Source organism: Mizuhopecten yessoensis, unplaced genomic scaffold (assembly GCF_002113885.1).
Source record: "Mizuhopecten yessoensis strain PY_sf001 unplaced genomic scaffold, ASM211388v2 scaffold716257, whole genome shotgun sequence".
Classification (NCBI taxonomy): Eukaryota; Metazoa; Mollusca; class Bivalvia; order Pectinida; family Pectinidae; genus Mizuhopecten; species Mizuhopecten yessoensis.
The window spans coordinates 248480-263994 of NW_018480026.1; the positions used below are offsets into that span (position 1 = coordinate 248480).

General features: G+C 35.3%; 1 protein-coding gene across 1 annotated transcript; it reads left to right on the top strand.

Annotated features, from left to right (window-relative positions):
- The first annotated feature begins 1867 nt into the window (after positions 1-1867).
- On the top strand, positions 1868-12143 carry LOC110442383 (death-associated protein 1-like). The gene is made up of 4 exons (XM_021485966.1): positions 1868-2026; positions 4642-4738; positions 6089-6146; positions 8938-12143. Exons 1-4 carry the CDS (start codon positions 1978-1980, stop codon positions 9046-9048), a joined length of 315 nt encoding a protein of 104 aa, XP_021341641.1. The 5' UTR covers positions 1868-1977; the 3' UTR covers positions 9049-12143.
- Positions 12144-15515: the final 3372 nt, after the last annotated feature.

Genomic DNA, 15515 nt, shown 5'->3' on the forward strand with positions numbered 1-15515 from the left:
CCCCCCAGGAAATTTGGAAACCCCCTCAGATAGGTCTCTGGATCCGCCACTGGTAAATGATGATAGGCTGGTGGATGAAGTGCCCTATGTCATAAAAATGTTCTCTGAGTTCAATGTGCAAGTTGATGTCACGGGGATTACCCAGCCGGACGGTTGGTTGTTAAAAAGTGTGTGACCACGAGGAAACGATTGCGAGTCGGAAGACAGCATTTAATATGACAATGTTATAAGTTAATTTTTTTAATTTTCAAATTAGAAAGAATAATAATAATAGTACAATGGTGCACCATTTATGATTTTTGTAATGTTTATAATTATTTCTGGCAACTACGTTTTCTCGGAGAAGGGGAAATAACTCTTCTCAGAAACGGTACTATGCGTAGTAATATGAAGTGGTCATTGTGTGTGAAATCAGCTGACTGGTTGCACGAGAATCGTTGTATTCATAGTGTATTCGTAGTCTTATGGCAGTTGTTTTCAGTTGGTAGATTCATGTACAGACCAAACATCAAGAATGTAAATTTAAGGATTTAACTGCTTTAGAAAACGTAAAATTCCAACTTGACAAAAGTAAATTTCAACATGAAGTGTTAGCCATCGAATACGCACTTAGGCGCGTCGTGACTATCTCTCTGCAGTTCTATTCAGTGTTATATAGGACTGTAACTCCAAAGAGCATGCAATTCGTTATATATAAAATATATTATCATAAAGATTTTAATACATGATTTTTACAATAAACTGATATTTAAATTGAATTTTTTCTTTTAAAAATCTTCAGGTTAAATTAAATTAATGCCAGAACATATAACAATCTATATCGGCCAACTATCGCCAACGTTGCCATTATTGCGTCACAAATGTTTTGACGTCACGATTGATGGTCTAAATGATAACTGATTTTGGTAGGTTTATTTAGTGGCAATGCATTGTTAATGGAAATATATCAACTTTAAATGCCATGGCCCCATTGTTATGTAATCACCATCAATATGACGTCATAATTGAAACGTTGGATACCAATGACCCTTCCTTGAAGATGAATATTCTTTTCATTTATTTAAACTTAATTTTGAATTTAGACAAAACATATGTGAGATTAAAAAATGTAATGTATTGAACAGCATTTTTAAAGTTGGCATTTATTTCAATAAAAATGCCAAATGTAAAGTTACAAATTCAACATGGAGGCTTGTGTCCTTAATGGATTTTTTACAATCCAGTTGGCATTAATATTGACTATGGACGCCAACTTGAATTGGAGGTAGTTCAATGCTTTGATATTGACCACACCGTGATAATGTCCCGTTATAACCATTATTTATTTTCAGATTGCATTTATATCAGCTATAAATGACTTATGTTGACATATTCCCGTCATTATTATTACGTCATAATTGTAACAAGCGTGTAAAAACAAATGTTCAATTTTGATAAATCAGAGACTTTATATGTCTCTGGATGAATAAAGTAAATTTTCCGTGATATTTTATTAAACTAATATAAGTATTGAACAGCTTTCAGTTCGTATATAACGTCAATATGTTTTCATTTGGCATTCTTGGACTTCATCACGTTGTAGGTGGCATTAATACTTTCCCGCCTCCGTTTTTAATTCTATTTTCTTGACAGACCTCAATTCTGCGGTTTGATTGGTTGATATCGGCGGGGGCGTTTAAACTATGGAGAGAAAGAAGGAGCGAATGCTTTTGAGACACGTGTAGAAAAGAGCTGTTAACTGAGCTGTAAAACGTTATCATTGATAACAAATAATAGCAATAGTTTTTTATAAAACCGAACTTGAAACCAGTTTCTTAATAATATGTCTTGATAAACCAAAAATGAAAATAGACAATATTAAATGGTTGGCGACTTTGGTCTTCCGTACGCACAGAGAAACACAAACCACGTAAACATCACTGAAGCTAGTGCGTGATTGGGGTCTTGAAATTGTATTGTTTGCTGAACTCAAGAGAAATGTCAGCTGCAGAAGGAGCGGACTTGAAAGGGGGACATCCCCCTGCAGGTAAAAACAAGAACAGATAGAAATTCAGCTCAACGTAAACAGGTCTAAAAAGACCGCCAGCTGCCACCCGTACGACAGCATGGAGGACTGGGGGCCATATTTCCTACACGGACTGTTTGGGAACGAAGACTTTTTCGATATTTGATTCCTATTGTTTGTTCGTTCATTATAGCCTATTACCTAATGTTTTAGTCTTTTACGTCTTCTTTGAAAACAGGTCTTCGTTTTATGACGACAAGTTACATTTTAGATGTGGCAACGCATAAAATTTGCTGGAAGTAGGTCACAAGAGATAGGGCGATGACCCCAGATGAACCCATACATATGCTTGCTCCTGCACGTGTGCATTTCCCGACAGACACGAGCCAGTGACTCATGTCTTTTAATTTATTCAGCGCCATGCATACGCAAAGCTCATTGTTATAAAGTTAGTTTGCACAGAGTTGCATGTAAATTTAATTATCTCTGTTTTTTAAATGACCTTAGAGTTAGACCATCACATGTACACATTTTGAAATGGTTAATATATATGGTATGAAACCAGACTTTAGACATTTTGACACACACATGTTTTACGCCAGACTTAGACAGTTTGACAGATACATGTGCGAGACATTTATCTGTCAAAATGTCTAAATCTGGTGTCAAGACCAGAGGTAACTGGGGCTAGGCAGGGCCAAGATGGTTGCCCAGCAGTGAGGGGCCAGCTTTCACGGGTAGCATATGGCCATCCAGGTATCAACAGCTTTAACTTCAGCATTATCAGAAGAAATTGCGTTCAATTTCCTAGAGCTATAACAGCGTAAGGTCACCAAAATATTTGCTTCCAACAGTTTTCTCATGTTATTGAAGGCGGGGGCAAAGCTTCAAAATGACACTAATCAAATTGCATTCATACTTCTATATGTACCATCGTATGGCATAAATGATACTTATATCAGGTACAGTACACTCTGCCGATTGAGCTGTAAAGACCTATAATAGCTCTATTGACCTTTCTGATATAGGTCTTTTGAGCTTGTGATTTTCTGTTTTTAAGGAAAACGAAACAGCCGTTTGAAAAAGAAGTTTTTATTAGGCAAATGATAACAAAAGACATTAAATATCAGTATAATTTTAAAAAATGATGTGAAAAAATCGGAAAGTTTACGAATTTATGAAATATTAAAATAAACATCTAAATGAATGCTTTTTGTAGTCAACATTATCATAAATCTTATTGTTTTATGCGACTTTACTTTTATTCAATGAAAACTGAATTAGAATATATAGCTCAATACAGCTATAATTTATAGGTGAATATAGCTATAGGTCTTTATAGCTATATAGCTCAATGGGCAGAGTGTACTGCACCTGTATATAACCCTACCAAATTCAGTTAGCATTGGATGCCATGGACTGATTGTTGATGTCATCATTGTTCAGTTGGATACCACTGACCCTCCCTGGGCGATGGCTGTTCTATTTATTGAACAAGTTTACACAATACATACATTATTTGGACTAAATTCTGAATAATTAATATTGTAATTGAATTTTGAATGAGATGAACGGATTCCAAAATGGTATATATAAATATTGAACTGCTTTCAGTTGGCATTCATAGGCAAAGGCAAATCCAACATGAAGAGCTAGCGTGCTTCAATAAAATTGCCTTTGTCCAGTTGGCATTTACATTCATATAACCGATAAATGCCAACTGAAAGCAGTTCAATGCTTGAATAACTACATGTTCACCATTGATATAAAAGCCCTTAATTGTTGATCACCTAATACTGTATAACAATTAAGGACTTTTATTTTGATGATGTCCACATTACTAACCTCCAGGCAATACCCAGGGACAATATGACAAAGCAATGATGTCATTTTTTATTTCGGATGTAAGGAAAACATGCCATATTTTTTTTATTTTTTTTTAATGATTCTTTTGGGGTCAGTTTATAATATTGCAAATTACAGTAAAGGATGGAGGTATATATTACTGAATATTATGTGTTACAGTAAAGGTATGATGTATATATTATGCAATTATGGACTTCAGTTTTGGTCTAATCCCCGATTTACAGACCTGGTCTGAATATTGTTCAGACCAGGTCCGTAAATTAGGGATAGACCGAAACTGAAGTCCACAAATGTTTTATCATATGACATTTTATTATGAGATTAATCATTTTTCAAGTCTTAAACACATGGATGGCATGGACCATTTTTCATCCCAGAGTGAAGGACTTCCAATACAAAATAACATATCCACAAATTCAATTTCAGATTCAATTCATGTGATATTTAATTTCAAGTAAATATTATTTACACAATCGACATCATTAATTTTCACGTAGTTCAGAATTTGATGAGATAATTGGTAACAGAATTACAGCCTGGCTGGGAAATTACCTAGGCCTATTTTTAGTAGCGGTTAGTAACACTTTTCTATTTATAGGTTGAGGTCCGTTACACTTTTCTATTCATAAAACGAGGTCTGTAACATATTTACAGACTTGTCACATGACGTCGCTCTTCCAATCAGGGCTGGGAATTAGCACCAGTCATATAATAATACCGTATATTATGTGTTACAGTAAAGGTATGAGGTATATATATATGTGTTGCAGTAAAGGTTGGAGGAATGCGTGTAGTTCAACACAAGGATGGGAAGGAAAAACCAGCAGAGCAACTGACCAAAGAGGAACAAGAGGAGTTTGGAACTAGGTCAGTGTATTCTAGTGTTTAAACATTTGTCCGTCTTATCCGTCCTAATCAACTTTGACAATCATTTCCACATTCTCTTAGGTGTCAACCTCTCAAACCTCCAATGAGAGGGATCTCCCTCTTTCAACATTTCCAATAAGGGAGAAAGTGCATGTAATGGGACTGAAACTGTCTAGCTCAATTTATCTTTCCTTTTTTTAGCTCACCTGACCCGAAGTGCCAAGTGAGCTTATGTATGTCATGGTGCGGTGTCTGTCCGCCATCCAGCATTAGGGTTATATGATATTTTACTTTAAATAAACAACTTCTTAATAACCAAGAGGCCTAGGATGATGATATTTGGTCAGAAGCAAACTGGAATGAAGGGCTACCAAGTTTGTTCAAATAAATGACCTTCATCTATTTTCAAGGTCACATGGGTCATATATATGTTAAAACCTTTAAAACATAGTCTTCTGAATAACCAAAAGGCCAAGGGTAATGATATTTGGCCATTAAAATGCTGGGATGAAGGACTACCAATTTTGTTCAAATGAATGACCTTTACTGATATTCAAGGTCACAGTAGTCAATATATGTTTAAATCTTTAAATGACCTGTTCTGTATAACCAAAAGGTCCAGGGTGATGATACTTTGCCAGAAACATGTTGGGTTGGAAGACTATAAACTCAGTTCAACCTAGTGTCCTTGTTCGACATTCAAGGTCACAGGTATCATATGTTTCAATCTTTTAATAGGTTCTTATTAATCAAACACTGATATTCTGCCTGTAGCTGTATTTAAGTCCACTTTTAAGATTACAAGTGTGATATTAATACCAGGTGAGCGATTCAGGCCCATTGGACCACTTGTTATGTATCTAAATAGCCCCAAAAAGCATTGATTTGATTCAGACACACATTGTTATGATCATTACACACACTCTGCAGTAACTAGGAGATCATTTGACCACAGATGTAGATTTTGAGTTTGAACTTGAATGAAGGAGAGTTTCAATGGAGATTGATCTCCGTCCTAATGAGGGAGGGTTGACAACTATGCGTTCTGTACAATTGCAGTCATATCTACCTGAATTTAATGATTCATATTTATGTACATATGACAAAATCTAAATTCCCCATTGTTGATACAATTTAACCTTTTACATTTAATTACTATTTTTTTTTATGTTGTTCGCTAGTGTCCATTGTAATAATAAATTAACACCCAAAACAGGCAAAAATAGCGAGGCAAAAATTAAACTGTGACGGGGGCCAAAATCTCGGTATATAGTATTGAAAACATTACATGATCCCTTCACATTTTGCTTATTCACGAGATTGAAATGCTATTATTTTCTTATTTTTCAGTCCTCCAAAGTCAGACACACATCACCAGTCGGTGTTAGTTGGTGGAACAATCACACAGGTAATGGAAATCCTTAAATTACATTAACTCATCATTCACCCCTGAAATTTTATAATGAACTAGTCCAACCTTTGAATTGGAGGAGTTCAAATGTGTCTTCAGGGGAAGAATGAATTAATGAAGGGCTTTATAGTTAACTTGTATTGGAACAATCACACAGGTTATGTAAATCATTGAAGAAGGGCTTAATTACCTGTACTAGAAATGAAAACATTCCAGTATATATGGTACGTTTCCTGATTGTAGCTTCATGATACTTTCATATTATCAGTCATAGTTATTGAGGGTGATTCAGGGGGTCTCTCAATTTGTTTAAGCAAATTCCATATAAAGATCAAATAAAAAACCACAAATGTCTGCAAAAACCTTGAAACATATCAAGTCCGTAGGTTTGAGGTCCAGATCCGGAGCGAGTCGGGTTTCTTTTGCGCGTTGCTGTGCACATACCACATATTTGTTGATGTCATTGGTTTTTATATAGCAGATGGTGAGATGTAATAAGATTGACATTTTTGGTAAAACACAATTAAGTTGTAACAAGTTATAGTCTCCACAAGCACATTTCCATGAAGGCTTAAAAAAAAAATGATAAGGGATATAAATGGCAACTGGTATATGGTTCAGCTTTCCAAATTCTTTTCTGCAGATCAATCTCATTAGGAACCCATCAATAGCAAACCTTATAACCCTGTCACCACCATAGACTATAATGGACTCATCCGTATCAATACATGGTAGAGTCTACTAAAGTTACATAGGGATAAAAAGGTTAAAAGTTGAGCTATAAATAGGTATTTAATGGCCAGTTTTGGTCATATACTTTATTATTGATGCTAATGGGTTTCTGATTCTGAAATAATGGTAATCAGAAAACACCAAATTAATGGGCTGATATCTAACATTATGATTTTACCCTTAAAAATATTAAAATGACCATTTAATTATAAGGCCAAATAAAACTATCGTATGTTTTTCTGACTACCCAACCTGCAATAATATTTCATGCATACTCCATTTTCTTTTTTGCAATTATCAAGGAAGCACTGTTTAAAGTCAAGATCACTCCTGTATATACCTGATTAAGATATATACTGTAAAAAAAAAACAATTAAAAGACATTATCACCTACTAGGTACCCTATATTTGTAGAAAGGTTATATATCACAACAAGTTCTGAACTGAGATGAGTGGACTCATATATTCTTGCACCTCTATGACCTTTTATTAAACCTTTCACCCCTACATAATAACTTAAGTAGATTCTTACCATGCATTGATCTGGATGAGTCCATTAAGGTCTACAGTGGTGAAAGGGTTGAACAAAATCTAAGCGAATCATATTGTCAGTTTGATTCATCATTTTGTACACATACATGTATGACAACTAAAACTTATATAAATGTATCCGAATCAGCATCAATTTTATTTTGCCAACTCGTACATATTTTACACCTTTGTGTAGATAAGCTTCACTGGTCATTAGTCTGATGAAGGTAACAAATCGTTTTAGCAACCCGAGGAAAATGTTTAGAAATAATACCTTCCCTAAACTTTTCAAGACATATTACATGAAACAAACGTTTGGCCTAATTATTTATGCTTCTATATATGTCATTAGTTAAGGTAGTGTTGGGAATCGGTTGAGATTTCAACACCGATGATCGGATATAATCGGTTAGTGTCAACCGATCGATTTTCGGTTATTAAACGGTTAGCCTACCGTTACATAATCCTCAAAAAAAACTGTTTTTTAACAATGGCATGGCTTTTCTTTCTAATAATGCTACTAATGAAATTTCAACTTTGAAGCAAACCTGAACACTTTTGTTTGCAATTAATTATGTTTAAATAGCATGATTGGTAAGAAGTTATAGTTCAGAGTCGGAGTAAAATGACATAGAACTCCTGTCTCTCTTAGTGAAAACGAAAGTAGAACTCGCACTTCCGGTTTTGAAATCAATCATCGATGTTGACATCTCATAATCGATTGGCGGGAATCGGTTGCCTTTCCGATTAGATATCGATTATAAACGATCATCGTGACAACACTAAGTTAAGGTATTATTATTACAATAATTACAATAAGTTTATATAATAATACTAATTATTTTGTGAATGACCCAAGCAACTAAACTAGATGAACAGACCACATGGGCTTTGTGAACAATGTTTACTTGCCGAAATAAACGCAATTTAAATTCCAATTTAATCCGCCTTGCTACTTCCAGTCGCCATTTTGTAAACAGGACCTAATCTCGAGCTGATGCGCGTTTGAAAGAGTTTAAAGTATTGCAAAGCTTCTAAACGATCGTGCCCAGAACATACTCTCTAAGGATGATGTTTTAGATAAATTTACTATCAATTATTTACTATATTTCTTTTCTGTATCACTTTCATTAATTCATAAAAGAACAAATTTATATTTCCCCCTTCAAACTTTTTTCTTTCAAATGTTAAAACACATTTTATTGGAAAAAATGTTCTAGTAATTATAATAATTATTATTATAATTTGGTATGACTTGTTACAGAAAGAATAAACAAATTGTACCAATATAACGTTCTCTCTGTATTTCCTGTGTTTTTGTTAAGTAAATTTTACAACAGCCTGTTTCTTTATGAATTGGGGGAAAAAAGTATTATTTGTATTGAAATTGGGAATATATTCCTCAGTTTTTGGTCATTTTGGGAAAATTAGACACTTTTTAGCTAGGGAAAACAGCCTGTATTCGGCATCGGCAGTAAGCAAAAATGAAATCTGATTTCTCATTTTACATGTTGTTTACTTTCAGGGAGACAAAGATTTCCCCCCAGAAGCCGTCAAGCATTATCACAACAAGCCACTACCTACACATGATACTCGTCCAGCCGCGAAAAACTTCAACATCCAACAACCTCGCTGAACAGAATGAAAAATGATATCATTCTCGTATCGAACTTGAGCAGGGACTCGTTCACAGAATATGAGATGACAACAATTTGGTTGAGGGAAAAGATAAAAAGAATATGATTAAATTGAAATGTGAAGCAAATAACTTCAATGTGGAAAACATAAGAATAGTTGAAAACGGTGTTCAGAAACAAAAGACAGATTTGGGTGTTGGAAATCATTGTACATCAAATATTACAGTATTAAACTGTTACAAATTGAAGAAGGAGAAAGAGATAAGAAAATTGTTTAAGTGCTAAGTACATATTGTATACTTTATTTGGATAGTTTCTGTTATTCATTCTGAACGTATTTCTGATTGAATAATTTTATAGATATTAGGTTCCCATAAATATATTATGGACATGGTTGTCTTGAAGCAGTTTTGGTATAATTTTTGATTAAAATTAATAGTGCTAACAAGAAGAAATTGTCAGATTTCATATTGATATATATATTAAAAGATATTTTCAAACAAATGTTTGCTTTAATATGGGGACCAGTGATATTTGAGAGGCATGTGAGTAGACATATGGATGCGTAGTTACTAGTACCCCAATCTGCTTTGTAAGAGCGAAAATTTTAGCTCCTCGCAAGTCAACAAATGGTTCATGTAATTATTACAACTGTTTGCGCTATCAGTTTTGTTGTGAAATCGCTGAAATAACTCGCTGCTAAAATTGAATATGGAAACAGCCTTATAGAGGTGTATTTATTGAAAATTAAAATTCCAATTCTTCTCAAGGCGTCTAGTCATTCTATTAGAAATGTACTCGTAAAGTTAAAAGTCGGTTTGAGACCACACTGTTCAAGTTCAGATCTACTTTATATAGGTACATGTAATGAAATGAAAATGTTCCTCCACTTATCCTTAACCCATAGTTTTTATGGGGTGAAACCAGAAACATGATTGTTTATTTTTTTGAGATTATTTAATGAGGGTTAATCGCATGCATTTTTCAGTTCTCAAGTTTGTTTAGAAGTTTTTTTTGTGTATATTTATTGGAAAAAAAAGTGTTTTATGGATATTTACATGTTTGATTACCCATTCAAACCCCCCTGTATTCAAAATTAAGTTTTGAGCATCCTTGTATGAATTCTCTTAAAGCGTTGACTTTGGATCAATTTCTTTTCACATTTTTTCCTGTGATTTATTTGCATTTTTGCTCGTTGTTCTGTTTATTTTTGTTTTGCATTTATATACGCAATATCAACTTTTCAAACTTTAAAAAAAAGTTGATTTTTTTTTTTTTTTAAACTTATGCTGAGTTAGTTGCATGTACGGGCATTTTCCAAGATAATTTAATCCTGTCAATAAGGTATATGCTTTAACAAGTAATGGAAATCAAAGCGACTGACACTGTATTCATGGTGGTATATTTATGACTGATGCGTCAGAAAGTGAAAACAAAATTAAGTGTACTTCCTTTGATCAAATTGATGTTTGGATATTTCAAGATTTCATAAATTGACTTGCGTTTACATGCATTCACAAAAATTACAATGTTATTATGATATCAGGTTTGTATGTAGGTGCAATTTATGTGGTCATGCAATTTTTTACACTTTTTGTTTTGCACTATTTGATCATTTAATCAGCTATGTTCTTGTGTAAGATATTGAAATAATCTCTACATGCAAACAATTAAATCTGTTTAAACAGGTCTTGTTTTTTCAGGATCCCTGTCTAAACTGTCTTTGATATTTGGACCTCATAAAAGCGTTTTTTTTAAAACATAATACCAGCTAAACCAGTTTTTACTTTCTTTGTAAATTTTAATAATAATAATAATAGTAATAATTTGAGGTTCTTGTATACCACTTAATCACAACCTAGCTCGTAGGTCGTCTCGCAGCGGTTCACAAATTATCATCCGTGGTTACAGGGCCTTTGCAACCAGCCAATTTCTTTCTCAACTCCCTGGGGAGCATACAGCCGGTGTTGCCATTTCGGCACTCACAGCTAGCATTCAACAGTTCTTGCACTGCCCAGCTACATACTCATTTACAGCTGAGAAGAGTGGAACAAGCGGAGTAAGGTATCTTGCTCAAAGATACAACACGGTGCCATGACGTGACTCGAACCCGCAACGCTTCGGTCACCAGCCCGGCATCCTACCACTGGACTAATGTGCCTCCTATGCTATTACCTTTAATCTGTATACATGTACCCAACATCACTGACTGATCAGTATCAACTGGTGGAAGATTTCTGTCTTGATTCAGTTAAGGATCCCTGTTCCACTACCAAAAACCATAACGAAGTGTTGGAAACGTAGCTCTGACAAATAATTACTGAAAAGAAAACCATACCTTGCGTCCGGGACGTTTATGAGAAATAATAAAAATGACCGAGACAAAAGCATAATCAACAACAGTGTTTTGAAAATAAGAAAAATTCAGTGGAGCTGGACCGAGATTTGAACCCCATAACTTCAGATTGATATTCAAATGGAAGTCAAGGGGAGATTACTGAATATAGGAAAAACCAGTCCAGTGGGCCAGGGATCCTGAAGACAGGTTGTAGTGTATTTCTGACAAGACATTATTACATTCATAGCATGCTGATTACCCTAGGTATGCTAAAGTATTACTAAATACTATTTTTTTTTGCTTAACTCATAACTCCTTCACCCCTACATATTTGAACTGGACTTGCCCAGTCTTTGATTTGGTATGGTTCAAATATGACTTTAGGGGTGAATGAGTTCATATGTTTCAGGATGTTACATATCATGCTGGTTTATTTTGCTTAAACATATTTTTATTTCAATTTCTTCTGTCATGAAATGATATATTTTAAGAGCTTAATTTGTTGAATTGTATTTTTGTATACAATGTTATATTAATTTTAGACATGAGAGATTGTTGGATTGTATATCTATACAAATTTTATGATTTTCTACTTTAAACACTTTCTGTTGAAATTTTGGTCGAACTAGGTGACTACAGGACTGATATGGACTGTTAAACTCCAATATTAATCATGTGAAAATAAAGGCTGTAGACATCAAATCTTGTTTCATATGTAATATGCTGTTGCTCAAAATAAAATTAATCTGAGACTGAGACATGTATAGTATTTTTTTTCATTTCAACCAACTTCATTGTTTAGAAAACAAATTAATTGGACAACAGGCAAGCCTTTATAAGTCCTCACCTCTGATATATTGTGTGATTGTTGCAGTTTACCAGGAGCACATGTACAATGTATACCAAGAAATAATTGATGATTTTGTTTGACCATAGACAAATGTTTACGTCATGTTGATAGCCCTTCAGCCATCCTGGCAACTATTCAGAAAGAGTTGTTTGAAGATTTTAACAGATGATAAAATTGACAGGCCTTCAAACATCATTACCCTAGGATTCTTGGTTATTCAGAATAAATTGTTAAACACATTTGATGGCTGACCATGAATATGGATCAAGTTCATAACTGTAAAAGGAGAGGGAAAATGCACAGCCAGACCGGGGGTCGAACGTTGGACCTTCCAAGCTCTAGACGGATGCTCTACCAATAGAGATATCTGATCCCATAACAGTTTTATGAATACGGGACCAGGTATCCCCTTGTCAAGCAAACACCAAATGCTTGAAACATGGGTTGGTCACAAGCACCACTGTAACATGAAACGAAGAATACACGGCCAGACCGGGGTTCGAATCTGGGACCTTCCTACTCTAGACAGACGCTCTACCAATTGAGCTTTCTGGTCGCCGACGATCGACCCAGTCCAGTTCCGCTACAAGACATTCATACCAGCATAATGCTTGCTAAATATCATCACCTTAGGCCTCATGGCATCCTCGATATCCAGAGGTTACACTTTCGCTCTCTATACCCCTGGAATATGTCATAGCAAAACTGAAGGCACGAAGATGGCTGTTTGATTGGTCTCGGGGTAAAAAGAACCTGACCAATCACTAGGCTGATACCTGACCTTTGAAGATTACAGTGGAGCGACGGCCGACTTCAAAGCCAGTAAGTTTTACCGTTACCGACCGCGAGATTCTTTTGATTGGTTTGATTCTTTGATGTACATCAACAGAATCAAACTTATCTGCCCATCTCGCCCACAAGGTGCTTCACACCGAGCCTTCGATTTTGCTTAGTCCGAATTATTCTGACGTTTTATCGACTTTTTTCATATCGGTCTGTCGTCTAGATTTTGCTATGCCATATTGTGTGAACACTTTTAGGTCTTCTAAATAACCACAAGGCCATCCTCGATATCCAGGGGTTACGCTCACTTTCGCTCTCTACACCCCTGGAATATGTCATAGCAAAATTGAAAACACGAAGATAGCTGTCGGGTAAAAACAAAAAAGACCAATCTAGGCTGATACATGTCCTTTGAAGATTACAAAGGAGAGACGCCCGACTTCAAAGCCTGTCAAATGTTACCGTTACGTGACCGCAAGATTCGTTTGATTTATTTCAAAGAATCGAAGTAGTCTTCTCGTCTCATCAACAAGGTGGCGCACACTGAGTCTTCAATTTTGTTATGACATATTCCAGGGCATCCTCGATACATTTTGTATCCAGGGGCCAGTGAAGTGACCATTCGTATAAGTTCCACCAAATTTTCAACCTAACAGAAATCAAGCATAAACTATTAGTTCGTTTTTGGATCAGTTAGTCTCTGCGTTAAAAAAAAGGGTGCGGGGATCTGGTGTTCGATATTTATAGAAAAAAGGGCTCTAATTTTCAAATGCTCCACTCTTTTCTTATTTAGTCGGGTGAGATGCATATCACAGGGTGCTTCACTTCACTTTCTGTTCTTTCACTTTTTATAATTTCGAATGCTATTTAAAACTTTACCAATGAACAGGCCTATAATTTGATATTATGACACTCGTGTTATTAAATAAATAAAACATAGTTGATTGTAGCTACCTTATAACAAGTTAAACGTTTTGAAAATCGGAGCTCTAGCTACTGTTTTGGTGATCATCTAATCATCTAAATAATTGAAATACCATATTTCGACCCTTTTCAAATCCACCACCTCTTTTTTTATATAGGGGCACGGGCTCATATCTATAGTCTAATTCCGTGATATAGTTGATTCACAAGGGCACGCAACTACGATTAATATTGATATTGTTAGACTCTCAGTCGCTGGGTACCTAATTATATATCCCAATACGGATATAACGTACTCAGCGACTGAAAGTTTAACATCAATGTTAATTGAAGTTGCATGGCCCTGTGGTTGATCCGATCAAGAACCCCATTTCATGATAACCTATCCCTAGCCTTTATTTCTAAAAAAAAACACTCAAACCTATCCGTTATGGCGAACTTTTGCACCCTAATTTTGGCGAGATACGCAAATGACCCAGATAATCATTGCAACGACCAATCGCCTAGTCAAACACCATTTGGATGGTATACTCGTCACACATGCCATTCTAGATTGAACAAGTAGAACACTGATATATATTTTTGATGCTGTCTCAATATTGAAATTTTGAAATATGTAACGTTAGGACATACATTGGAATAAAATAAATAAATAACGTAATTGCATCTACAGTTCAAACAAGACTCGAATCTACTTTAATTTGTTATAACAATTAATGATTTATGAGAAACATAATTTCCATTCATTATTTTATGATGGTAAGTTTATATCTCCTTTAGTGACTTTAATTGTTTACTGTCTATATGATGTATTACAGACAGATTACAGTTATGGGAAAAACAGTGGGATATGGAATTTAACCCGAGCAAGTGCCAGGTAATACACATATCCAGGTCAAAGACGCAAATCCCCACAGAGTATATGCTACACGGACAAGTACTCGAAACTATTCCATATGCAAAATACCTTGGTGTCACCATATCATCAAACCTGACCTGGAATAAACACATCCAAAATGTAAGTAGCCAAGCCAACAGAACTTTAGGATATATAAAAAAAACCATCAAGGTGAAAGACAAAAAGGTAAAGGCTGCAGCGTACACGGCACTGGTTCGCCCTAAATTAGAATATTCTGCCTGTGTCTGGGACCCATACACCCAAGATCAAAGTACACAACTAGAAATGGTCCAGCGCAGAGCAGCTAGGTGGGTGTCTGGCAAATTTTCCCCTCTGGACAGTGTAACAGACATGCTAGGGTGTCTGGGTTGCGAACATTAGCACACAGAAGATCCAAAAGCAGACTGTGTTTATTTTATAAAATAGTCTACCAGACAGTAGCAATCCAAATGCCACCATATGTAGTCCACCCAACGAGACTATCAAGAAATGCCCACCCCCTATCTTATCGGCAAATCCCTACCAATAAGGACTTTTACAAATACTCTTTCTTCCCCCTAACCATAGTCCAATGGAACGCCCTCCCGTTAGGAGCTTGCAGCAGTCCATCACTTGACACCTTCAAGAAGGCAATCAGTGATACTCCCTTTGTTAGGCCATAGACTATGTCAGC